Source organism: Sarcophilus harrisii, chromosome 6 (assembly GCF_902635505.1).
Source record: "Sarcophilus harrisii chromosome 6, mSarHar1.11, whole genome shotgun sequence".
NCBI lineage: Eukaryota > Metazoa > Chordata > Mammalia > Dasyuromorphia > Dasyuridae > Sarcophilus > Sarcophilus harrisii.
The window spans coordinates 75,290,221-75,316,622 of NC_045431.1; the positions used below are offsets into that span (position 1 = coordinate 75,290,221).

Genomic DNA, 26,402 nt, shown 5'->3' on the forward strand with positions numbered 1-26,402 from the left:
TATCAATTAATTTGACTCCTGCTCCTTGTTGTAATGTTTCTGTATATTTCTTCTTTCCTATCCCTGCTAACTCTTCTGCTTTGATTCTGCTCTTAATTTGCTTCCCTGTTACTTAATCCCCTCCCCCACCCATGGCAAAAACAACTCCTTTGTTGTCTTCTCTTACCTTTTGCTTTCTCCTCCCCCATCTCTTCCCACTTCTTTCTTTCTGAATTTTGAATGGTGCAATATCTTTCATGGGTATATATGTAGTGTTGCCTATTTAACCCATTCCCAATATCTCTATGTCTATTCTTCCTCTGCACTTCATTTTTATACATCTTTCTCTTGAACTATCCAATTTTGTTGATGTCGATCTTAAACATATACTATACATTTCCATGTTTAAAAAAAATTTGTCCAAGTTAATAGAATTAATTTTGGATATGTTAAATTTTTTATTGAGTTCAGGTTTGATGGAAAGAAAAGTCCTGAAAATCTGCAAGTTTGTTGAATGTCCATTTTTTTTCCAGTCAATATTTTGGATAATTTTGCTGGATATGATATTTTTGACCACAAGCCTAGTTCTTTGATTGCTGATATATATGATCCCAGGACCTGCAGTCTTTTATTGTGGCTTCTGCTAAATACTGTACAATTCTAATTGTAGTTACACCATATTGAATATTTTTTCCCCTTGTTTCTTTCAAGATTTTCTCTTTGACCTGGAGTTTCAAAATTTGGCAACAATATTTCTGTATGTTTTCCATAAGTGATCTCTTTGAGATGGTGATCAATAGATTTTTTTTTTTTTCCTATTTCTACTTTCCCCACAGGTTCTATCACTCCAGGACAATTTTCTTGAATTATTTCCTGCATTATTGTGTCAATTCTTTTTTTTGGACACAACTTTCAGATAGTTCAATTAGTTTTATATTTTCTCTTCCTGATCTGTCCTCCATATCTGCTGTTTTTCTTATGTTTCTCATTCGGTTCTATTTTTTATTCTTTATAATCTGTTTTGTTATTTCTTGGTTTCTTATAGCTTTACTAGCTTCCCCTTGCTCACTTCTAATTCTCAAAGAGTTATTTCTGTCTTTAAAACTCTGTATCTCATGATTTCAGAAAGGCCTGAAGAGACTTATATGAACTGATGCTGAGTGAAATGAGCAGGACCAGAAGATCATTATATACTTCAACAACAATATTATATGATGATCAATTCTGATGGACGTGGCCCTCTTCAACAATGAAGATGAACCAAATCAGTTCCAATAGAGCAGTAATGAACTGAACCAGCTACACCCAGGGAAAGAACTCTGGGAGATGATTATGTACCACTACATTGAATTACCAATCCCTCTATTTTTGTCCGCCTGCATTTTTGATTTCCTTCACAGGCTAATTGTACACTATTCAAAGTCTGACTCTTTTTATACAGCAAATTAACTGTATATGTATACATATACTGTATTTAACTTAGACTTTAACATATTTAACATGTATTGGTCAACCTGCCATCTGGGGGAAGGGGTGGGGGGAAAGAGGGAAAAAGTTGGAACAAAACGATTTGCACCAGTCAGTGCTGAAAAATTACCTATGCATATATCTTGTAAATAAAAAGCTATTTAAAATTTTTTTATGCAAAAGACCATGCACTATAATTTTAAATAGTGCAGAACTACTTACAATTTTTAATATTACTGATTATAGTCCATTTCAATATCTAAAATTATTTATATTACAGATATTAGAGCTGTGGAGATGAATCTCATTCTATGAAATAGTAATCATTTATTTTTACATTTATTGTTCAAGATCATCATGATAATAAAAATATTTTGACAAAAAAAACAAAAAACTCTATCTCCTTTTCTAATTGGTAAACTTTTTCCCCCCCAAAAATCTTCTTTTTCTTGGATAGTCTTTACTTTTATTTATTTATTTTTAGTTTTTTCCTCAATGTCTCTCATTTAAATTCTTTTTGAGTTCTCTAAATTCTCTTTGGGCAGGGAGCCATTTAAAGTTACTTTTTTTTACTTCAGTGTCCTCCTTTGAAGATGAAACCTGATTTTCCCTGTTCCCATAATAAGTATAATTAGGTTCTTTCTTTGCCAATACTTTTTTTTTTTTTTTTCTAATGAGGTATCAGGGCAAGCACCTCTAATTGTGCGGTGGGGGAGGAGGGTTGGTGCTTCTAGTTTCATTTCAGTTCTCCCCTCTGATGTGGAAGCCCAAACCAAAAGCTGCCCCCTTCCTCAAGTGCCTATAAGCCAGCAGCATCCCAGCCCTACTGCCTCTGCATTCACTGGATACCTGGTTCCTCCTTGCCCAGGGCTGAGGCTCTGCAGCACAGTTGGGCCTGGCATTTCCAATAAGCAGAGGTTCCCTCAATCTTCTCGGATTCACATTGCAGCCTGGGAGGTAAAAGTTTCTGCAGTTCCTACTGAGGATCCCTCCAACCCAGCTAGCCCACTGGTGCCATTTGGTATTCTGTGGAGCTAGCCTGGGGGTGTGTGCGCTTCACACTGGCTCATGCCAGTCTAGGGTCTTTCTGCAGATCTTCTTGGGTATTACCAGGAGGATTCCTGTTCTGCCTCAAGTTTTCTTGATTTTTCACTAGTCTTATGTTTGTCTTGAGGAACAAATTTTTCTGTTTGTGGGGGAAATCTGGAGAGCTTGAAATTTATCAGCTTACTTCTCCCTTAACTACATACATTTTTTTTTAATTGTTTATTTTAATAGTACATTGTTTTTCCAATTACAAGGAAAGACAGATTTCAACATTCATTTCTGGTTCCTATACACATTTTAACCATGGAAAATTCACTTGTCTGTGCTTCATCTTTTATTTTTCTTGTTCTATAGTAGAGAAGGTGATAATGAATGAATTGGCCAAAAGGAGACAAGAAGAAAGGCAAATTTGAACAATTCATTGTGAATTAGTAATCCTGAAAAATTTAGAAATTATTGTGTATAAATATGCCATTTACACAAAAGGGTTTTAATATATTTCAGGAAAGGTCTTGAATTCTAAAAGAGCATAATCTATAAAAATATTTAATATTTCTTTTCTATAAACTTATTTAATACAATCAACAAATTTCTTAAGCAATACTATGAAGAAATAATCAAGATCTTGTTAGATTTTTGGGAATTCTGCCACAATTGCTATAGTACCTTTATCACAAAATAACAAATGAGAATACCTAGAAAGAATCAGAGATAAAGAAATACAAAGTATATTCATATGATAATTTCAAGGAGAAGACATTAACCATTGCATGGATTAGAAAAAAGCATTATGGAAGAGATTATGGAAGAGATAGAGCCCAACCTCTATTTAAAAGAAAACAAGGTATTCCAAGAGAGTGCTTCCTGACCTGGGGACTCATCTGCAGAAGACGTTACATATAGAGAACTTGTTGTCCAAATAGTTTCAGTGCATATTTATTCTGCTTTGTGTACATGAGAAGTTAACAGGCCAATTGTGAGATAAATTCTCTTTGTTAAATAAACTTTTTTTTTTTTTAATTAAAGCCTTTTAATTTTCAAAAGATATGCCTGGATAATTTTTCAACATTAACCCTTGGAAAAATTTGTGTTCCAATTTCCCCCCTCCTTCCCCCTAAACCCTGCTCTAGATAGCAAGTAATCTGATATATGCCAAACATGGTCAAATATGTTAAATCTAATATATGCATACATATTTATACAATTATCTTGCTGCATAAGAAAAATCAAATCAAAAAGGAAAAAATGAAAAGAAAATAAAATGCAAGCAAACAACAACAACAAAAAGAATGAGAATGCTATGTTGTGGTCCACACTCAGTTTCCATAGGCCTCCCTCTGGGTGTAGATGATTCTCTTCAATATTGAACAATTGGAACTAGTTTGATTCATCTCACTGTTAAAGAGAGCCGCGACGATCAGAACTGATCACTGTATAATCTTGTTATTACTGTGTATAATGATCTCCTGGTTCTGCTCATTTCACTTAGCTAACATCAGTTCATGTAAGTCTCTCCAGCCCTCTCTGAGATCATCCTGCTGGTCATTTTTAACAGAACAATAATATTCCATAACATCCATATATCACAGCTTATTCAGCCATTCTCCAATTGATGGGCATCCCCTCAGTTTCCAGTTTCTAGTCACTACAAAAAGGGCTGCCACAAACATTTTTGCGCATGTGGGTCCTTTTCCCTCCTTTAAGATCTCTTTGGGATACAAGCCCTTTGACTGCTGGGTCAAAGGGTATGCACAGTTCAATAACCCTTTGAACACAGATAAACTTTTTTTTTTTTTCCAGAAAGCCTTCCATTCACTTCCCTCCAATGTGTGTGCATACACACAAGCAAATAAATAATAAATAAGCTAGCAATTATATTATACTTACTACATGCCAAGCACTGTGATAAGTTATTTAAGAGCATAATCTCCTCTGACCCTCACAACAATCCTGTGAGATAGGAACTACTGCAATTCTCATTTTACACATGAGAAAACTGAACAAAACTGAGGTAAGGAGGTTTGCCTGGGGTTACCCATCTGATAAAGGCCTGAGGCCACACCTGAACGCATGCTCTGTAAAACCACCAGGTAGGGAAATAACAAAACAATTTCTGCTTACAAAGGCCCACACTGGATAATTCTGAATGGCTCCAGCTGGTAGAGCTGCTCTGACCTTTGCAGATTCTACATACAAAGGAATATATGCATTCCTTTAATCAACACCATTCACAATTTAGCCCAAGAGTTTTTTCTACTTTGTTCATCTTTGTTTCTATTGTCACTTTTACTTTTGTTTTTAATCTTATTTATAATATGTCAAACACATTTCCACGCATATCACTTTCCCAAATCAAAGAGCCATTCCTTATAAAAAATTTTTTTAAAAAAGAGATACAAATCAGTTCAGCAAAACTAACCAAGTCAGCAACCACATCTGTGAGTGCATGCAGTACTCCATCTTCATGGTGGGTGATCAAAGTAGTATGGAGGACTTGCACTCAGGATGCACCCTGGGTCTTCAAGCAACTTACTTGATTTCTTTCTGCCTCAGTTTCTTCACATATAAAATGGTGACGACAGCAGCTAGCTCAAAAGGTTGTTGTATGGATCAAATGAAATATTAAATGTAAAGGACTTTGAAAAGTTTAAATAACTCTGTAAAAACTGGAATCATTATTATTCCACCTTATTGAATAGAGGAAGGAAGGGAAAATTTATTCATTTAACCTTACTCAAAATAATTTATAAAGTGATGTTTTCTTGGTTCTTTTTGTGTTAAATACTATAGTCATTGTATATATAGTCTTCGTCTTTCTATTTTACTCTAGGTCAATTTATGTCTTCATGTCTTTCTCTAATTTTTTCATATTCATTGTTTATTGTAAGACATTATTATTCTGTTGTTTTTATGGTACATCATTTCTTAGAGTATGTTATTACTGATATGTTATGATTTGTTTAGTTATTCCCCAAATAATGGGCAACTGTTCTACTTTCAGTATTTTTGCTACTAAAAAGTGCTGCTACACATACATTGGTGCATATGGGACCTTTCTGTCCCTCCTCTTGCTTATGGTATATACCTGTGTCAAAGAATATAAACATTTTATCACCTTGGAGAGATGATTTCCAGATTGATTTTCAGAATAGTTGGCTCAATTCACAGTTCTATCATCATCATATTTGTGCCTACCTCATCAGTCTGTCCAACACTTTTCTATCTTTTGTTATGTTAATAGAGTTGAAGGGAAATCTCAGAGTTATTTTGATTTGTACTTCTCTTGTTATTAGCTATATGTGATTGCTAATAAGTTTCATTTCTTTTGAGAACAGATTTGGTTCACCAGGGAATGTTTCTTCTAGGATATATGGATATGTGTGAGTGGGTGTGGGTGAATTTGTGTTAATTTTGTATATTTCTTAAATATCAAACCTTAGAAGACAATAGGATATTCAAATATTTTTCTCTCTGTCAAATGTCCCTCCATAACTTTGGTAGACTTATCTTGTCCAAATGAGTTGACAGATGGTAAAGCAATTTATAAACCTTAATATATAAATATAATATATATATTAATTAATATATAAATGTAAATATAATAAGCTATATAAATGCTATGTTTTATTGTTGCTGTTTTGTTCTTCTTGTTCAGAGAATTGCTTTTCAGTGTTTAAAAATTATCTATTTTCTTTTGTGATCTATCTCTATGTCTTCTTAGTTTAGGAATTTTTTCCCCCAACAGTAAATAATAAAAAATACTCTAGCTTATTCTAATTTTCCTCTATGAAACATTAATCTACTTAGAGCTTATTGCCATTTCTCTTATAAGATAATGATTTAATTCTAATTTCTGCCAAATTATTTTCCTATTTCCCTAGAAGTTACTGTCAGAGTTCTTCCTCAAGTTGTTTATGTTTTTGACAAAAGTAAATATTGGAGTATGGAATTACCTTATTCCACTAATTTGTTTCTTTTGTATTTAAGCCAATACAAATAATTTTATGATTACTGCTCTAATATAACTGGAAATATGAAAGTGATACTCCCTTTACATTCCTACTTATTTTCATTATTTCCTTTAATATCCTAGATCTTCTACTTCTCCAAATAAATTCTGATATTATCTTATCTAGCTGTATCAGTACTACTTTGGTAGTTTGGTTTTTATACCATGAAACCTGTAAATCAATTTCGGTGGCACTGGCATTTTCCTTGACACAATCACATATTTTTCTTTCTATTCAAGTTCTTAAAAGTCTTTTGTCATATCAGGTCTCATAGACCTTGTTCAAAAATTTCTTGTAATTCTTGTTACTTTTAGGAAAAAAATAAACAAATTCTAAGCAATGAATTTAAGAACTTCCACAATATGGCTCTGCTCTACTTTTCCTTATTTATTGTACATTGTTTCACTAAATTCAAAATGTCTCTTTGCATTCACTAAGCCAGATACCATTTTCTACTTTATCTCTTTTTTTCGAAACCATTTTTTATCTATAGCGATCAGCTCAGATGCCAATTCTTCTATGCAGGTTTCCTACATAGTAAGAATGTTAATATCTCATATCGCATATAAGTGCCCAAGGGCAGGGAAAGTATCATTCTTTTTCTTTGATTCCTCAGAACCTAATCCACTCATTTGTGCAGTTAATATTTGATATATTTGTTTATGTATACATATACATATATGTGTGTTTGTGTGTATGTGTGTGTGTGTGTGTGTGTGTATGGCCAGCAAGATAGCACAGTGGATAAAACACTAGACCTGGAGTCAGTAGAACCTGAGTTCAAATATGGTCTCAAGACATATACCAGCTGGCCTGGTAACTCTGCCTTAGTTTTCTCATCTGTAAAATGAGCTAAATAAGGAAATGGCAAACCAGTTGAGTTTATGCCAAGTTTTAGTTTCCTTAAAAAGAATCTCAAAGTATTCAAGGTTTGACTTTCGAGAAAAATAAGGAAGAAAAAAAATCAGGCTGAAAAGTTCTTAGAAAGTTTAACCCGGATATGGAAAGATGTAATGACTGCGTATTTTAAAATCAGCCGGAGTCAGGAATTCAGGTTAAGAGAAAATCTTCAATCTTTATTCTCAGTAGAGGTGAAGAAGGATCAGAGGTGAAGAAGGATCGGAGGTGAAGGGGAGATAGTGATAGCAATGTATGGAGCTGAGTCAAGAAGCCAGCCAGACCAGAAGCCAGCCAGCCTTCTCTTTCAGCTCCTCTCTCCGCTCCTCTGCCTCCACCTACCAAAATCATCATTTCCTATACAACACATCAGGACTTGCACAGAGAGTAGGCAGGGCCATTCTTTCTCCAAGCATATATATCAATAGAGTATGGTCCAATTACTATTTAGCCTGACGTGCATCAACTCGAGCTTCAGACCATTACAGAAAGATATGAAATTAGAAGGATACAGAGGTCACAGTGGCCAAATCTGACCAGATGAGCTCTTCAATCTACCTGACCACATCTCTCACTCCCCTTCCTTCTTGACCTTCTAGTTGTGCTGCAATGAGCTAGCAACCTCATTGCAAAAAATAATTCAAGTCACTCTTATCACTGTAGTATTATAAACAAGTCAATATATGGGTCTGCAATACCTGCAACAGTGTTGAGAAACATCAAGTATTCAAAATTAGAAATCTCCCGGTGTTGCCATCGTTGAGTCATACTCGAAGCTTTAAAAATTTGACGTGGATTTGCTAATGAAATACGCCTACAAAGAAAAAATGATCATCATCCACTCTAATAATCATCCCAAACTGCTCAAATTATTTACGTTAATTTTGAAATTTTTAAAAAAATGTCCTTGTCTAGTTAATATTAACACTAACAAAAGAAAGGTTAGACAAATAATTAGGGGACAGGTGCTTTAATATATTCTATTTCTTCTGGTAAAATGTCATTTAAAAAAACAAAAACAAAAAGCCATTAAGATACTCAGTTTTACATAATGAAATCTTTTTTTTTGCAAAATGTTTTTTCAAGTGCTGATACCATGGATTTTATTAAATTACAATTTAGTGTAAAAGATGTGTTCACATGTTCTTATCAATTTAAGTCACCCTCCTATGGAAAAAAAAAATTTCCCCTTAGTTTATTATTTATATGTAGTAACTATAATTCAATACCTAGAGTAGAGAGGTCATTATAAAATGATAATTTTTGTATCTCCAATGCATTAAGAATATGAGAGTAACTACTGAGAGAAAGATAGTAGGCTTACTGAGCATTCTGAATGTTCATCTAACTTCACAGTATGTAAGAGCCAGAAGTGATCAAAGAATCACTGAATCCAAAACCCTCATTTTTTCATTAAGTAAGTAGAAACCCATTAAGCCGAAGTGACTTTCAAGGCTACACAGCAGAGCTGGAGGTAGAGTCCAAGTTTCTCAATTTCTAATCTGTTATATTACACATCAAAAATATTGCCTCTTCTTTCAACATTCAGAAATAGGCTCTAGGAACCAGGGCTGTAGTAATAGAAGTAATGTTTAAGCCAGTTTAAAAGGTTATGCTTTGGACATTAGGTTTTGCTTAATATTTGAAGTTTCTAAGTAGTTAGTTGTCACTGCCTGAAATTGGAATTGATTCAGGGAACCTTGTCCTTGGCCTCAGGAGTTTCTTTTTAAGAAACTGTATGAGAACTACAAACTCTTTTTAAATATGGATTTAATATTGATATCATTTCACACTGAAAGGGACTAGGAAAAGAAAGAGAAGAGTGATTTTAAATTAATATTGATCAAATGAAATAAAACAAAATACATTTATAAATCTATGCTTTAAGTATATAATACTTAAAACTGTCAAAACCTTATTTAATTACTTATATAAATGCACCTTTTCTTAAACATGTGATTTTCATAAATTGGGTATTTTTAAGTGTCATAGAAAAATATTTTAAGTATTCTATAAGTGATGTTCAAAGCAATTCTTTTTTATTAAAGATATAATTTTATACAAGATGATTTATGTTGTAAATATGGATCTTTGAATGTGGTATTAATGGGGGAATGTTTTTGTTTTTACAACATGGCTAAAGCAAACAACATTTGAGAATTTTTATGTTGAGAATAAAGATTTCTGGGATAGCTAGGTGGTACAGTGTATAGAGCACCAGCCCTGAGTTCAAATCTGGCCTCAGACACTTAACACTTCCTGTCTGTGTGACCCTAGGCAAGTCACTTAAACCCAATTGCCCCAGTCCCCCCCAAAAAAAAAGAATAAAGATTTCTCTCATTAAGGGCAACTATAATTATTCTCCCCATATTTGTGAAAATATTAATTCATTAGCAAGTATCTCTTTGCTATCTTCAAAGTTCTGTATTCATAGAAATACAACTATAGGAACACAGCAGTGATGTTCCCAGATCGACTATATTTCTCCCCTAACATTTTATATGAGGACCTTTTATTCTTCCTCTGTCCTGGTTTGTTTTCTATAAAATAGTACTGTTGCTGTTCCTTTACTTCAGAAGTGAACTGACTTCAAAGACTAACAAAGGCAATTGAAAGATTATCATTAAAACTCTGTCTTCATAAAACATTATCAAAAGCTATTACAATGTCTTCAAGCATAGTACACTACCTGGTTTGCGGCAACCCAAAACTGGTTCCAATGCCAACACGAGGTAAGCAATTGACCACTTTCTTTACTGTAGCAGGATCTGGAAAGTTGAACATTACTGCAACTACAAACAAAAAAAGTTTGGAACATGTCTTCTTAGTTGCATCTCTTAGATTATGAAACCTACTCTATTGTTCCACAATTTATAGCAAATCAAGCATGTCTAGACCAGGCATTATTTCCATTTTACTTATAAACTCTTCTCAGACACATTTCGTCCTCTAAACACTGTCAGGAATCTCAGCAACTGTTGTCTTGTTAACATTAACATGAAGCTGAAGTTCTCTAGTATACTATATGAATAAAGAAAATGTCAGCATGTCATGATCTCTTCCTCTAGATTTCCAGGATCAGCCTTTTAAAAGAAAAGCATTTAAACTAAATGAGTGAAAACAAATATAAGTTCAGCTGGGAAATTAACATGTTACTTTTACTTATAATGGAGTCTAGTTTTCAAGCATGGATTTTATTTATTATGGAAGTATATTCACTATTACTTCATACATCCAAAGCAATGTGATCTTAAAGCAAATTAGCTTTCTGTGACTAAAAATAAAAAAATTTAATTTTTCTCATAAGTTCTAATAATTTCTTCTGGAAATGAGTACACATTTATGGAATTCAGAGGAACTTAATTTTAATGTATATACTCATCACATCCCACGTGTACATCTTAATTAATTATGGCTATTAATATGTGTTTAAATGTCTTCTTCAAAAAAAATTTAGGCCCAGATTAAAATATCATTATTCATATGCAGGTCAATTTTTAAACAAAGTCACAAGGACAAATTAAAAATGTCTTAATTTGATCATCACAGAATTTAGCTTTAAGAAAACAAAAGTCATGCAGATTCATGTGAGAAAGATCAGAAATCTTCAACTTCACAAAAAATATATCTAGTTTGAGAAATTATACGAAATAACGAAATTTCACACGTCATCCCAGCAACAAGTTTATGGAGAATGGAATTCTTTATTGAGTGCCTATAACTCTTTGACCTTAAAATTTAAGGTCATATGAGAGACAAACACACTATCATGAAATACACAATAAAGAAGACTACCTAGAGCAGAAATGGGGTAAATGAAACAGACAAACAAACATATAAAGCAAGAGAATATACAAAATTTCTCAAAAGCAGAAAATGAACAAGTCCATATAAGTTATAAATACAGTCAAAGATAAATTCCTTTGAAACAAATGAAATGCAAATTGTTATAAAAATATGAAAGAATTCACTATTTAAGAGAGCCATGTCTATATGATTTTTAAAAAGCAGAAACAAATAAAAAGCAAGAAAATTTGCTTACAAAGGAAATTTGTCTAAAATGAACATCTGAACTTAGGAAAAAAGATGAAATATTCTTATAAATTTTTTTAAGTTATAAAAAAATGTGGAGTATGTTAGGAGGAAATACAACATTTTATGGTCTAAAAAACATTTTATGGCCTATGATCTAAAAAAGTGAGAGCTATCTTACTTTAAGACACTACTTTCTTTAATATTCCTTTCTAAGACACCACTCATACACTGAGACAGTTTCCCTCCTGATTCCCATCTTGCCTGCTCTCTGTGTCTTAATGGATTTTACCAAGCTCCATTCTAAACCCACAAAATGAATTTTAATTCCACTTTGAAGAATGATGTAATAGAAAACAACCAAGAATAATCCAGTACTATCTGCTGATAGCATCTTCTTATAAAGTACTGGATTGACAGGAGATAAATGTGTCATTTGCTTCCCAAAAATATGTAGGATTCATTCCAGGAGGAATTTAAACATCAAAGAAATGGGAATAATAACAAAATGACATTGTTATATTCCTCTATCTCTCCACTGATTCAAAGCTCTATTTTTTTAATATGGTAAACAAAAAAATAGAGAGAGACATAGAACTAGGCATAAAAGTATGGTAGATAAAAATCAAAATTCCAGTGAGATATATAGTTCTATTATATTAGTTGTTTATATATTAATATATTTTATAATTGTGTTCAAATATATTTCCTCTAGGGGAAAACTATAAATGAACTCAAAGATGAAAAAAACAGAATGGGAAAATCACAGGATGGTATATAAAAGTGGTTGTCACCAAGGGAGAGTTTAGAGTATAAGAAAAGAAATTCCCATTAAAGTGGGAAAGCAACAATGATTCTTTTTGTATAAACTTCTTCAAAAAATGAGCTATTTTAATATATAAAAATTACACTTGTAACTATGAGTTTTGAGCAATATGATATTACCTCTGTTTGCCATGAAGATCTCTAGCGCTGTATTCTGCAGAAGATAGCGCCTGGAAAATATTGATCGAATTTCTGTGAACAACCATTTTCCATGCAGTCCTTCAGTATATGCCAGAATCTAAATACAAGAGGAGTAAAGAGAAAGAGATAGGACAATTTTAATCATGACAAGCAAGTGACTGATCAAAGAATCATTTATATATAAATGATTTTACATAATACTGTTTAAAGATAGTATCATTTTACAGAGAAACAGATTTGACATATATGAACTATAGTCATTTCTATAAACAGGCATTCAGATACATATCAAATGAACAAATTATATAATAAGAGTCATCTGAGTTGGAAAGAACCTCAAAAATCAACTAGTTCAACCTGTTCCTGAATAAGATTACCCTTTGTAACATCCCTCATTAATAATCCAATCCAATTATAAGAGTTCTTGAAGAACTCCAGTGAGTGACAGACTACTCCTTACTATTTTGTAAAGATGATCTATGATATCTGTGGATAGTTCTAATTGTTTAGAAAGTTGTTGAGATTAAAAAAAAGAAAGAAACAAAAAAAACTGGAGCATCCCATTCCACCTGCAACATTACTAATCATGTGGGTATGGGTGTATGTAAACTTGTGTTTTAAAAAAGATGGTGGGGGCAGCTAGGTGGTGCAGTAGATAGAGCACCAGCCCCTGAAGTCATGAGGACCTGAGTTCAAATTTGGCCTCACATACTTAACACTTCCTAGCTGTGTAATCCTGGGCAAGTCACTTAACCCCAAATGCCTCGGGGGAAAAGAAAAAAGAAGTGGTAATAAATAACCATCAATAAAATATTTAACCTGGAGTTTTTAAATAATTAGAAACTTTGTAGCTTCCAATAAAAAAGTCTTCATCATATTTTGATAATTTTTTTTTTTTTTTTTACTTTCTAGTAAATATAACCTTTGTCATCAACTTCATGGTTACCAAGAAACACAGAATAACAAAAAGAGTATTGAGCACAGATCCAATTTCAGTTCAACCACACATTTATAATGTAAAAAGAAACACTTTTCTTTCAGTAAACCTTAATTCTATAAAAATACATAAAAATGCTAAATTCACCATTTAAGCAATATCTATTCTAATAAAAGGTTAAGCATTTTTGAGTTAATGCCTACTACAAACCTGCAAATGAACTCCAGCAAAATCTCTCTATGAAGTGACTGTCAGAGTAACTTGTTACAATTATTGTCATTCCATGTGACAGACACAGATGCTTAGTCTGACTTGACAAACTAATTCCATCTTTAGTCCTATGCTATCTGGTTGCTTAAGTTTGGTTTTTTCATTTCAAAGTTTAATTATGAAGTTGTTAAGGGACAAATATGCTAGTTTCTTTCCCAATCCCATTATTTATCATTACATAGCCTAAAAGATTTAGATAGGTCACAAATGCATGCTTACCACTAACACCAGAAACCAATGCTTTGCAGGAATATAATTAAAAAGCTTGGGTGCAAAAACCTTTATATAGGATGCCCAAGGAATGGAACATAGGCTACATCCCTCAAGTTATCTCATTTTCAAAATTAAAAACTAAATTCACTTATGAAGCTGCAATAGGAGAGAAAAAGAGTTTATACAAAGAGAAGGAAACTGTACTACTCCAAGTACATAATGTTCTGTCCTTTCATCAGTATTCTCTAATTCCCTAAGGCCTAATTAGCTACCTATAACTTTTACATAATGCTTAACATGTGTCGGAAGTGCTAATACTTTACATTTATTATCTCATTTGATCCCCACAACAGCCCTGAAAGATAGATGCTGATGCTATTAACTACCTTTTACACAGGTATAAACTGAGTCCAAGGGAGATTACATGAGTTTACCAGGGCCACACAGCAAGTATCTGAAGTCAGATTTGAACTCGGATCGTCCTAACTCCAGGCCTGTACCATGACTGAATAAAATGAATTTCCAAATCTTTCACCATTATGTCCTACCAAAAACTATGTCCAAAAGATAAGAGACAGTTATGAGGTAAAAGAATCATTTAAACTCTTGGTTCTTTTTCTTTATAATCAAGCTCAAATCAAGTTTAAACATGAATAAATTAACACAAAAATTTTAATTTAATTAGAAAAATAGAAACAAAATATATAAGCTTGAAGATAAAGATAACTTAGCCAATATTAGAACAGTAATTTATGTAACTGAGAATTATAGAATTTTACAGCTGGAAGTAACCTTAAACTAGTAAGATCCTTTCATTTTACAGATACTATGTTGGTGGGTGAGGAGATGGGGGATGGTGGGAGAGATATCAAATGCATTTCCTAAAAGCACACAATAGATCTGTGGGAGATCATTTACTGTAACTGACTAGAATTTAGTATTTATTTAATGGAAAGCTCCTTAAGAGTAGAGCTTATCTTAAGGTCTCCTTCAGAACCTAAGGGAGAATTTCTTCAGTATCTAGTAGGTTCTTAAACATTTATTTGAATCCAAATCTCTAGAATCTCACACATTCCACAGAGCTATATACATATTTCCTTAAAATGGTTGGAGCCAACATGAGAAATTCTTAAGTAACTCAAACACTGCTAGCCAGAAACCTTAATTAATCAGATTCATTTTTATTTTCAGGACAAAGTAAAATCACAAGATATAAAATGATACAAGGATTTATTATTTTTAACAGAACAGCAATAAAAAAATTGGTTTCCAAAGTGTGGGCTGGGGAACTCAGGGGCCTCTAAGAACTTTTGAGAGGCCTAAAGAGGTCAAACTATTTTCATAATGATATAATTTCTAAACAGTTCTAGGGAGAGAAGGCCTAAGAGTTAGAGAAGAGCTAGTCAAGTGTTATTTCCAGTGGTCAGCTTACATTCTCCCAGATCTGCTTTACCTTTTACACCATAGTTTTTTATCCAATGAAAAACTGATGTGCATTTAATTCAATTATTAAACAAAAATATACAGACTGCTCATTATTATGAGAAAAACTCTGAAATGCTGCAAAGCCCATGGTCATCAAATAGAAATTATGTTGTACTCAGTACATTCTTACTAAGGTATGAAAGCATAATATATTTCAGGAAAGTTTTCAACAAAAATTGAAATGTAAAGAGTTTCAACAAAAATTGAAATGTAAAGAGTTTGCTTCTTAATTTTTAATTAGAAAATTAATTAGAAACTTTAACTAATGAGGCCACATATTTCAAACATGCTAGTAATAATAATTCAAAGTTGTAATGCTCTAAACATAATTACACACTGCAAGTCAAAACACTAAATGTTGTTTGATATACACCAAATATTGAACTTTCAAAGCTATATGGTAGTTTTAGCACAAAAAGACTATTGATGGTATATGAATTTATCTCTTTACCTTAATAAGACTAGTTTAGATTTTTTTTTTTTAATTGTGGAAAATTCTCCATTCATTAAAAAAAAAAAAAAAAAGCACAAAATCTTACGGAAAAATGTATGTTAACAGAGTTTGAAATAGAAAACAAAGCCTTTTTTAATAGAGGCATGTTTCTGATATAATAACAGTTTTTGAAAGTATTCATTAAGAAAAGGTATCAATACAGAAAAGCAGCTGAGGCCTAGCTAAGCAAAGCTTCATTTCTTCTTGGAATAGTATCTGCCTGGTCTATAGCTTCACTTCAAAGTCTCTGGAGTTCAATTAAAACTGGATTAGGTGGAAGCAGACCCTTCTTTGGGACTTTCTGTTCTCTAAAACTCCACATATACTGACAGCACCCTAGACAGAGGTCTAGCCCTCCAATGAACCAGTTGCTATGGAAACTGCATCATTACCACTGCTCCGCACTTAACACACCAAGTATAGTACTTCCAAAGATACAGCTCAGAGCACTCTCCCTGAATGTTTATCACTTTTTGTTTTTATTAATACCTGAACTCAACTTCCTTTGTTTCAATGGTTCAGCAAAACTGTCTTCTGAACTAATTAAGTTTGGGAAGAGGTTATTTTTAAATGAATATTTTTTTATAATTAAGTAAGGTTATATTATTCTTTGTTCCTTGAAATTTCCATCTGAGAATTAAGACTTCTAAAATAGAGATAAATTATCTTGAAATACAGAAACATGTCTTTCATTCATACAGATCAAATAACATTCAGATAATGAAGGGCCTTCCTTACCCTGTTACACTTGTTACAATGTAACAAAAATTCAGCCTTCTGTTTTTCTTGATTATAATTTTGTGAGTTAATAAACTGTGCAAACCACATTATATTTATTATGTTTTGTTTTTCTAATCTCAAAAAATAGCAACAGCAAATACTACTACTATCACTTTACTGACATTGTTTAAAAGGTTTTTTTAAAATTACAATATATCTTAATGAAGTTACAAAAATAAATAGGATGATTATATATTTAGATCTTCTGAGAACAAAATAAAACAAAAAATATGCAATCTCTTCACTGAATTCTGCCTAGCTATGATAGTGATTCTACTGAAGTATATTAGTGCTTAATGCAAGAGCCTAAAATACTTCCTCCACCCAAGCTTTGTATTTTTTCCTTTCTACAACTCCAAATTCTGAAGAATCTGCCAATAATAGGAAATTCAAACTAACCATATCTTTGCAATTTCTTAGTAACATCATTAATAAATTATTTTCACATATTAGAAGATGAACCAAAAAGTAGATACACTATCTGAGACTTCAAGCAAAACACATAGTCCCATGTCCTAGCCATGCCATTTTCTTGGATATGCACTGGGAATAACTGAATATCTACAGATCATATTTATGATGTACAAACCTTAAAGTTAAATGAAATATGTAAAACCTGGCTTGCCAGTTAGATGCTTATTTTATATTGGAAATAGTTTATATTCTTTTACAAGTATATATCAAAAATTATGTGAGTAATCCATACTTATTTATAATAATTATGATTTGACAATCTTAATTAAAGATGCTTCAATCAAACATTTACCTTGAATAACTCTATCATGGACTGAAAAGTAAATCGGATTTTAGAATTTGCCACATACAATTGTATTTGAAATAATCTTAACAGTAATCTAATAATCACAAATTTCAGATTTTCTTCAGTATTTACAGAAATATGCAATCATTTATCACATGATATTAGTTTAAAATTTTAAAAAATGTTTTAAAAAGGAAAAAATGTTTTCTGAACATCAGGCATAACTGGAAAATTCTAGGTAATGATTCTGTTATTAAATATATTGTCTTAAGCTTTGAAGGTCTTCCCAGATTTTGTAGTTCTGCTTTATGAATCCCTCAGAAAAAAATCAAACCCACCCAAACTGGAAGTTAGGAATTGACAGGAGGAAGAAGTATCTTTTAAAATTAATTATCAAATATTTACTTCATAATTCTTCATCCATGCACTCAATTTTTCCGCCCACTGCTTACTGGTACTATGGTGTGGAATAGTATTCTCCTTAGTATTTTCATGGGTGACAAATTCAATTAAACATATTCATTACTCTAATGTTCCACTTGGCAGTTTTAGCCACGATGAAGAATTAAAAATATATAAATAAAATGCTATGTGACCTTTGTATTGATCGGGCTAAAATGGCTTTAAGCTTGGCTATGGATGATGGGGACTTTAGGGTGGAAAAGCACACACACATAGTCTTATGTTTTCTCTTCCAATTACTGGAGGAGATGATAAAACCACAGCAAATGATGTATCAGCTCATTTTATCTTATCGCTTTGGGGCTAGGTGACAATGAAGTTCATATTTCACTGGCTCCCATTGAAGATTGTGAAAATTACTTGCCCTCATGACCTGAAATTTCACTAGAAGACAGAAATTTCTCTTCTGCAAAGTAATGCAATTTTTCAGATGTCAACCTTTAGCCCAGCTTTAAAAATTAATTTCATTTATATTAACCAATGATATTGATATTTTCACAGAACACACTTTGATACATGAAGCACTGACTGGCAAATTGATGTTGCTTTAGATGGGTAAAACTATTTTATTTTAAGCCGCTGTGGCAGACAGATTTACTGCAAACTGAAATTCCTATTTCATAATGTAATATTTGTGCTAGCTTGATGCACCTTTAAGTCCCTGGCCTGTAAATAATTCAAAACCTCTTTAGCTAGTTCTTTCTATTTTATTTCCAATTTTATTCAGTCAGAAAATGTTCTGCATTGTAAATGATATAACCAGAGAAGCCATTTTTCTTTAATTAACATTTCATATGTATGAGCCAAAACTGAATAAGCTCTGAAGTGGAAGGTTTCCTTGTCTTCTTAGGTTATAATAAAACAGTAGTAGCTCTACTCATATAAGTCAGTTTCAACTTTGCCTATCTTTACCAACACTATATGTGCTGCCAACTGAAAAGAAATAAAAAGTCAAAATACAGAATCTACTACAGACGGATGTTAGGGAAAAGGAACAATGTCTACTTTTATTTCTGTTTTTGCTGTATAAGACAAAGAGAACGGTTTAGAATCTTTTCTTCACCTTATCTTAGTTAAATTTGCAAAGCAATATTCCATTTGACTAAAATGAAACTGTTGTACTGAAAAATAGATCTGTGTTTTTTTAGCTTAAAAAATATTGAGTACTTAGTCATATGGCCAATTTTATCCTGAACAAAGAATGAAAGAATTCTGTTTCATCTTTGTTCAAGGTGCCACAGAGAATCAAAAACTAATAAAGTGGTCATAAGCATTTTGAAAAGCATGCATATGTAAAACTTAGGAGAAAGAAAATATCTCTAAATGTGCCACACTTAACTGTACATTATCTTTATTTCAGTGAGTAATATCAAACTGACTCTTGTGACAATTTGACAACACTGTCATTAACCTGTGGTATTTCATTTTAGTAATTTATTTAAACATAAACATGCACAGAGCTTCATAATTTATGCATTAGTCTATAGTCTTTGAAATTAGTAAAGTAAATCATAGAAGCAGAAGCTGATTCCTACTGTAGCATCCTTTCACTATTCACTATATTTTCTCTTTTCTTACATATGCAAAATACAAATAAATGCCTCATGGATCACATATGTATAGCTAGAGGCAGCTGTGTGGTACATTGGTAGAACAATGGAAAGTTAGCCAAACTAGAATTGGGAAGGACTGAGTTCAAATCCAGCTCAACACACCTATTCCTTGTGTGTTAGAGATATCACTTAGCCTCTGAAGGCCTTAGTTTCATTATCTGAAAAATGGGGAGGATAATAATAGAACCTACTTTCCAGAGTTACTGTGAGGATAAAAAATGAGATAGTTGAAAATCCCTTTGAAAATTTGAAGTATTATATAAAAGAAAGCTATCATCATCATCATCATCATCACCACCATCATTATTACAGTTCATTTATTTTGCCAACATTTATTAAACTCTTACTATTCAAAGTGTTCTAGTAGGCACTGAGGGACAACCAAGGACAGAAAGCCTAGGACCCAAGTCTTCTGATTGCTAGACTACACATCTAACATGCCCTCATTCCTCATCTTCTCTGAACAACTGAAATTCTTTTCTTCCTTCAAAATCTGTTCAGGTGACACTCCTTTTATGAAATTTTTCCTAGTTCCTCAGTTAAAAGTGTTATCTCCTTTCCCAAATTTTCCATTTCTGGAGGTTATAATCTGAGTTCAAGCCCTACCTGGAAGTCAAGGCAAGTTTCCACCCACTACCTTTCTACACAATGTACCTGGCTTCCAGAAAACCAAGGCTCAGGTTTTGCTTCTGACCCATACTGGTGGTATGAGCCTAAGCAAGGTCAGCAACCACAAACAATCCTCTAAGACTTCAAGAGGTAAAACAGCTGCAAATCTATGTTCATGGACAGAGCTTCCTCATCTGCCACACCCTGAGAACTAGTCTCCCACGGCTGTTTTGAGGTTCCAATAAGATAAGAGTTTAGTTAAAGCACTTTGCATTTGGGCTAGCTAATGTCAGTATTATTTTAAGCTTGCATCTGGCCCTATCCTATCTCCCCCTACACTTGTGGGTACCTATGCCCTTTTATACTTCAAGAAACTGAAAACTTCCTATATATAAAGATGGTGGTTATTCATCCTTAGGTTTCCAGGGCCTAGCATGGAGCTTTATATAAAAGTACTTAATCAAGGTAGCTTAACTTGAATTAATATCGCTACTAATAACAACTTCAGTTCACAAATCAGTTCAGTTATGGTTTATCAGAAAACATTTTTTTCTAATAAGCCTGAAATTCTGTAAATAAAGCACCATACTTTGAATGAAACTTAAGCAAGGTTTTAGAACAATGACTTTAATAACTGGTTTCGGTGAATTTATAATCTAAAGTGGATACATTAACACACTCAGAAGAATTCAAGCAAGAAATAAGGAAACCAAAGCGTATATTATGGTGGTGGTGTTATTGTTGAATCAGATTCAAGAGACAAATTAGTGAGAGGGAGGATTCTGGGAAGATGGAAGAGTAGGTTGGTAAATTTCAAGCTCTTCAGATTTTCCCCACAAATAGAACAAATTTGCACCTCAGAATAGACTGGTGAAAAATCAAGACGACTTGGGGCAGAAAAGGGGTCTTCCCAATAGAGTCTAGAAAGACTGGAAGAAAGATCCCCAATGGAGATAAACCGATTTTAAGGACAGACACCTCTGGGTTATTAACTCCTGGAAACATCAAGTGGGGAGCCCTGGGGTGAGCTAGATGTGGCTGGAGCCTCAGTAGGAACTACAGACATTTTCACCTCTAGGACAGTTTGTAGAGTTGGGCTCTGAGTCAGGGAGGACTTAGGGAATCTTGGCTGATTGAGAATACCAGGCCCAGCTATGCTGCTGAGATGGCCCTGGGTGAGAAGGAACTAGCATCCAGTGAGTGCAGAGGCAGGGGGAGCAGGGATGCTGCAAACTGGGCATTTGAAGGAGGATGGAGCTCTTGATTTAGGGATCCAGGTCAGAAGAGAGAGCTGAAGAGAAGCCAAAGGTATCATCCTCTCCACTTCACAATTAGAGATACTTACATTTAATACCTCTTATTTTAAAAAAAAATGAACCTCAACACTGAAACATGTTATGAGGAAAAGGGAAGACCAGGGTTCTTCAGAGAAGGATATTTTAGTGTAAAGAAAAAAAAAAAGCTTCTACCCCAAAGAATTATGTGAAAATGACTCCCCTTCCAAAGATAATTTGTAGAACTCAAAAAAGAATTTAAAAATCAAATGAGACATTGCTGAAAAACAAAAAATAAAATAAAGTAAAAACCATCCAAGAAAAACAAAAGGATCATTAAAAAAATTAGTAGAAAAAGAAGTAAAGGCTCAAATATGGAAATAATTCTTTTAAAATTAGAATTGGGCAAGGGGAAGTCAGTGAAGCTACGAAAGACCAAGAAATAACAAAACAGATTATAAAGAATGGGAAAATAGAATAAAATAAGAAAATGGATCTCCAGATCTAGAAGAGAAAACATAAGAATAATTGGACTGCTAGAAAGTTGTGACCAAAAAGAGAACCTTGGCACAATAATGAAGGAAATAATGCAAGAAAATTATTCTGGAATGATAGAAAATGAGGAGAAAGTAGAAATAGAAAAAAATCCACCAATCATCACCTCAAAGAGATCCTTTGATCTCACAGGAAACTGAATACAGGAATATAATCGCCAAAAGACCAAAGAGAATATTTTGCAAGAAACAAGAAAAAAATTCAAAAAAGCTGGAGTTACAATTAGAATTATACAGGGCTTATCAGTAGCCACAATAAAAGACTGCAAGTCCTGGAATCATATCTACCAACAATCAAAAGAATTAGGCCTGAGGCCACAAATATCATAACCAGCAGAATCATCTATAATTTTAAATGAGAAAAAATGGACATTCAACGAATGTGCAGATTTTCAGGACTTTCTATCAACCAAACCTGAACTTAACAGAAAATTTAACATATAAGAACCAATATCAAAGATCAATTTTAAGGACAAACTCTTTAAATATGGGCAAATTGTTGTGTTTTTTTTTTTTTTTAACATGGCAAATGTATATCACATGTTTAAGATTCACATCAACAATAGGGTAGCTCAAAAGAAAGACTAGCAGCATTAAGATACAGGTAGTAATCAGATTATGTAAATGAGAGGCAGAAGAATAGACACTGAGGCATTAGAGGAGGGCAGGAGGGCTTGTAGTTTTGAAAATCTACTCAGATGGGGAATGGGTTAAAAAATCAACACATATACCATGAAGGGTATAGCACCCTCCAAAATCTATAAAGAAATAAGAGGGGACAGACGGACAGACAGAGAAGCAAAAGATGAGACAAGGGAGGAAGAAGACAGACAAGAAGACAAGGGATAGGGGGAAGTTAAGAAATAGCAAGGCAAGTTACAGAGCAGAATTTAATTAAAGTGGCAGCAGTAATAAGAAAGACATGTATGTGTGTGGGTGTGTGTGTGAATATTTGTGCATATGTACACATGTAGATATATATCTACATATGTACACATAAATGTCTTTTCTTAACTATAGCTTGCTTGGGAGGGGGAAGCGATCAAAGGGGGTAAAAAAGAATAAAGTAAAAATAAGGTGTGCAGTAGAGAACCAGAGAACAATTTACAAGGAAGTAAAGAAAAAATAGACATTCATGAATATAATTTTTTCTGCTAATTTATATACTTTCTTGAACATGTAATTTGTTATATATTTTGAATCCTCTCTGATGTTTTGTTGGGCACATGATAACGTTCTCTTTTGTTTTGTATTTCTTTTGTTTTTCTTTTTCTCAAATTATAGAAAAGAAAGAAAGAATGGCTTAAATAGCTAGAGAAAAAAAGGGAAAAAAATCTTAAACCTTTTATTCAACTCTGTATCCTTGGTTAATTCTGTACATTATAGAAGCAAATGGAGATTTGACTGAGTTTCTTTTTTGTGTGTATGACTTTAAGGATATAGAATTGATTTTTCCTGTTTCATTTTGCCAAAAATTTCTCTCCCCTTATTTCTTTTCATTTCACAGTCATTAAATAAACATATCTGATTCAACCAAAAGAACAAAAAAAGACTACTATTTATGTAACTGATCTGTCATAAGAGTTCCTACTACACTTATTTCTTTATGTTGATCTCCTTCTCCATACTAATGATAAGGTTACATTTCCACAACTCCCTTAGAATATGCCCTTGGGGGCACTGATAAATTAAGTGCTCTCCCCAGTTTAATCTGAGCTTTATTTTGTTCCTAACAGTCCTCCTCCACATTTGACTTCCTAAGAATATTGCAGCCTTTGTCCAAATCAATTAAATTCAAAATTTATTCCAGTATGAAGTATTGCTCCCAATTCCAGATATCAAGATATATTTTACCTGTATATGTGTGCATAATATATTTTCATATTGTCCTGTTTAGACAAAATCAGCCCTAGAAACAAAAAAGTTCTTCCTAGCTGGATGAGGACAGGAAACCTGGGGTTCCAGTATCAGTCAGTTGGCAGAACCACAGCTATAAAATAAATGAAAAAGCTTTGCCCTGGGGCACTGAAATTTAGAAGTCATTGACAGAGCTTACATGCCTTCATCATAGGAACAACTGAAGTATGCACCTATTCTGCCTCATTCCCAGTGAGTTCTCTGTGCCCACTGTTCCTCAACAAACACATCTATAGAGAATTGTTCCAAAAGGTGGATTTTGGGAGAATCTCATACTGCCTGCCTGAGGCATGAAAAATGCTATCAGTAGTCATTCTGTAGAAGCAACAGAAATAGCAGGTAAAGTAAATCAGACTTCTTCTTCAGAGCAAGGTCTTAATCTGGAGGCAAATGGCTCTTCTGGAAGTTTCCAAGCAGATAATTCCCCAACAACCTCCCCTTATGATCAGGAGAACTAAAAATGAAGTACACTGCCTGAGGCTATATTTTTCTAGGAAAAGACCACTAGGGTCTCAAGAAATCATTGCCCAGGAAGAGTATTCATGCTAAAATAGGAATTCTCCCAAAAGAAAAAAGGCTAAAGAATGGCATAGCGGTGGGTAGGGCATGAAACTGTGTGCCCTTGCCTGTCTACCTCCACCATAAATGTGGAAGGCAAAAGTGAAAGTTACTACAACAGCTTTGATCCTGAGCCTATTAAAGAAAAATGGTTGATTGTATATCTTTTTAAGAACAAGATTAAAACTTTCTCAGAAATCAGAATCCTAGCACATCCATAAGACAAAAGGATATAAAATTTATAATTCCACAGTCCTCAATGGTTGATTTTCTATCAGACCTCTGAAAATTCTTCTTGGTAAACAGAAAAGGATCAATGTTTTTAAGTTGCCAGAACTTAAAGAGAATAGTATCTTCCAGGAGATTTATACCAAAAAATTTCCAAGGTTCATGTAGAATCTATAACTTCAAGATATGACTTTAATATATAAGATTAACTGCTAAGCTTCCAACTGAGAGCACATTTGTCAGAAGCCACCTTTATTCATACATATTGATCAATTAGAGATTCTGTCTGGAAAGGCTAGTAGATTTAGATGTACACTACAATAGATTTAAATATATCCTAATAGTTTCAAGAGTTTCTATTGAAACAAGTCTGTAAAAGATTATTTGCTCTTTCAAAACAGAAAACTGCTGTTATATTCACAATGGAAAAAAGTCATCTATTATAGGCCAGGCCTCATAAACATTCCATAAACCATGGGAACTCCTTCAGATCCTGATATAAAACCATTCATAATTTGGAAGCAGATAGTCCCATGGATCATACATTAACAGCTACTTTTTGAGTAAAACTGCCTCCATAGTATTTTTTTAAAGTCTCATTCTTGAAAAACAAAAACACAGTAAATGGCACATTAATCAACTAACTTTACAAATCAGGACTTACTGAACTCTCTGATTAAAAATTATTCTTGCTTACAAATCCTTAAGTATACATTTCCAAGTTTCTCATTTGCCTCATGGAAAGAAAAAGCCCAAGCATTTAATTTAATAGTTCTCAAATGTTGTTTACAACTCTATTTTTATATCATGATACTGGAATGTATACAAAGTATTCGTGAGCCTATAAGAATCATTTACAACTAATTCATAATGAATGTTCCTGACATTAATATGCTTCTGTGACTATTGCCCTTATTTTCTATTATCTAAATTAAAGCAAAGTACAGTAAAATTTAGAATAACTACAAGGAGTAAGTGAACTAGTTTGATAGTGAAAAATCAGCATTCTAGAACACTTTTTTTAAAGTGCAGTTTGAAAATTTTTTTTACCTAGTTCAAAATACATTTGTATATATGTATATTATATCTATCTATATGTGTGTGTGTGTGTGTGTGTATCCATGAGTGTTTGCAAATGCATTTTTTATTATAACTACATTAAATAGTATATCATAGAGCTGGAAGCTAGAAGAGACTAAAGAGATCACACTTTACAAGGAGAAAAAACTGTGTCCAAAAGAGATAAAATGATTGTAAATCATTGCCTATCACATATCTAGAATTATCTAGCCAAATCTGATTTAATAGGAGATCCATGGATGGTAAGAATCTCGACCAAGATCACACAGTTAAGTTATAAGTAAGACTCAGAGGCAGGATTTAAATCCCAGGTGTCTGACTCCAAAGGCATCATTACAGTAATTAGCACCACTAGGAATTTAAATTCTAAAGCTTATAGTTTTCTCCATGCTACACAAAAGTTTTAATACAGAAGAAAATTTTAAATTCCTTAAACTTTTAAGTTTATGTTTTTTTAAACCTACGTATATGTATGTGTTACACACATAGAAACACACTAAATTATCTGATAATCACTGAATGAGTGGTTGCCTAAGTCAAACTGAAACCTGTTGAAGACCTTAATTTAAAAAGGCCAAGATCTCCCACTGCATCCAGGCCCATCCCCAGTCATCCTGATCTCTGTCTGGCCACTGGACCCAGATGGCTCTGGAGGAGAAGGTGAGACAGGTGACCTTGCCCAGACCATTTCCACTTGCTAGTCATAGCATCACCTCCCTGATATCATGGTCCTCTTCAAGAAGGAAGAATAAACAACAATAACTTCACCTC

The 26,402-nt window shown here is 33.2% G+C and overlaps 1 protein-coding gene across 9 annotated transcripts in view; it reads right to left on the reverse strand.

Annotated features, from left to right (window-relative positions):
* Window positions 1-26,402, reverse strand: part of LRBA (LPS responsive beige-like anchor protein) — a 754,452-nt gene that overhangs the window by 218,323 nt on the left and 509,727 nt on the right. For all 9 annotated transcript variants that reach the window (XM_012552173.3, XM_023505940.2, XM_031943309.1 and 6 more), the window contains 3 exons: window positions 12,378-12,495; window positions 10,090-10,192; window positions 8,099-8,214 (listed from right to left, as the gene is read on the reverse strand). In XM_012552173.3, coding sequence (XP_012407627.1) covers window positions 8,099-8,214; window positions 10,090-10,192; window positions 12,378-12,495 — 337 coding nt within the window. The remainder of the gene's footprint in view (window positions 1-8,098; window positions 8,215-10,089; window positions 10,193-12,377; window positions 12,496-26,402) is intronic.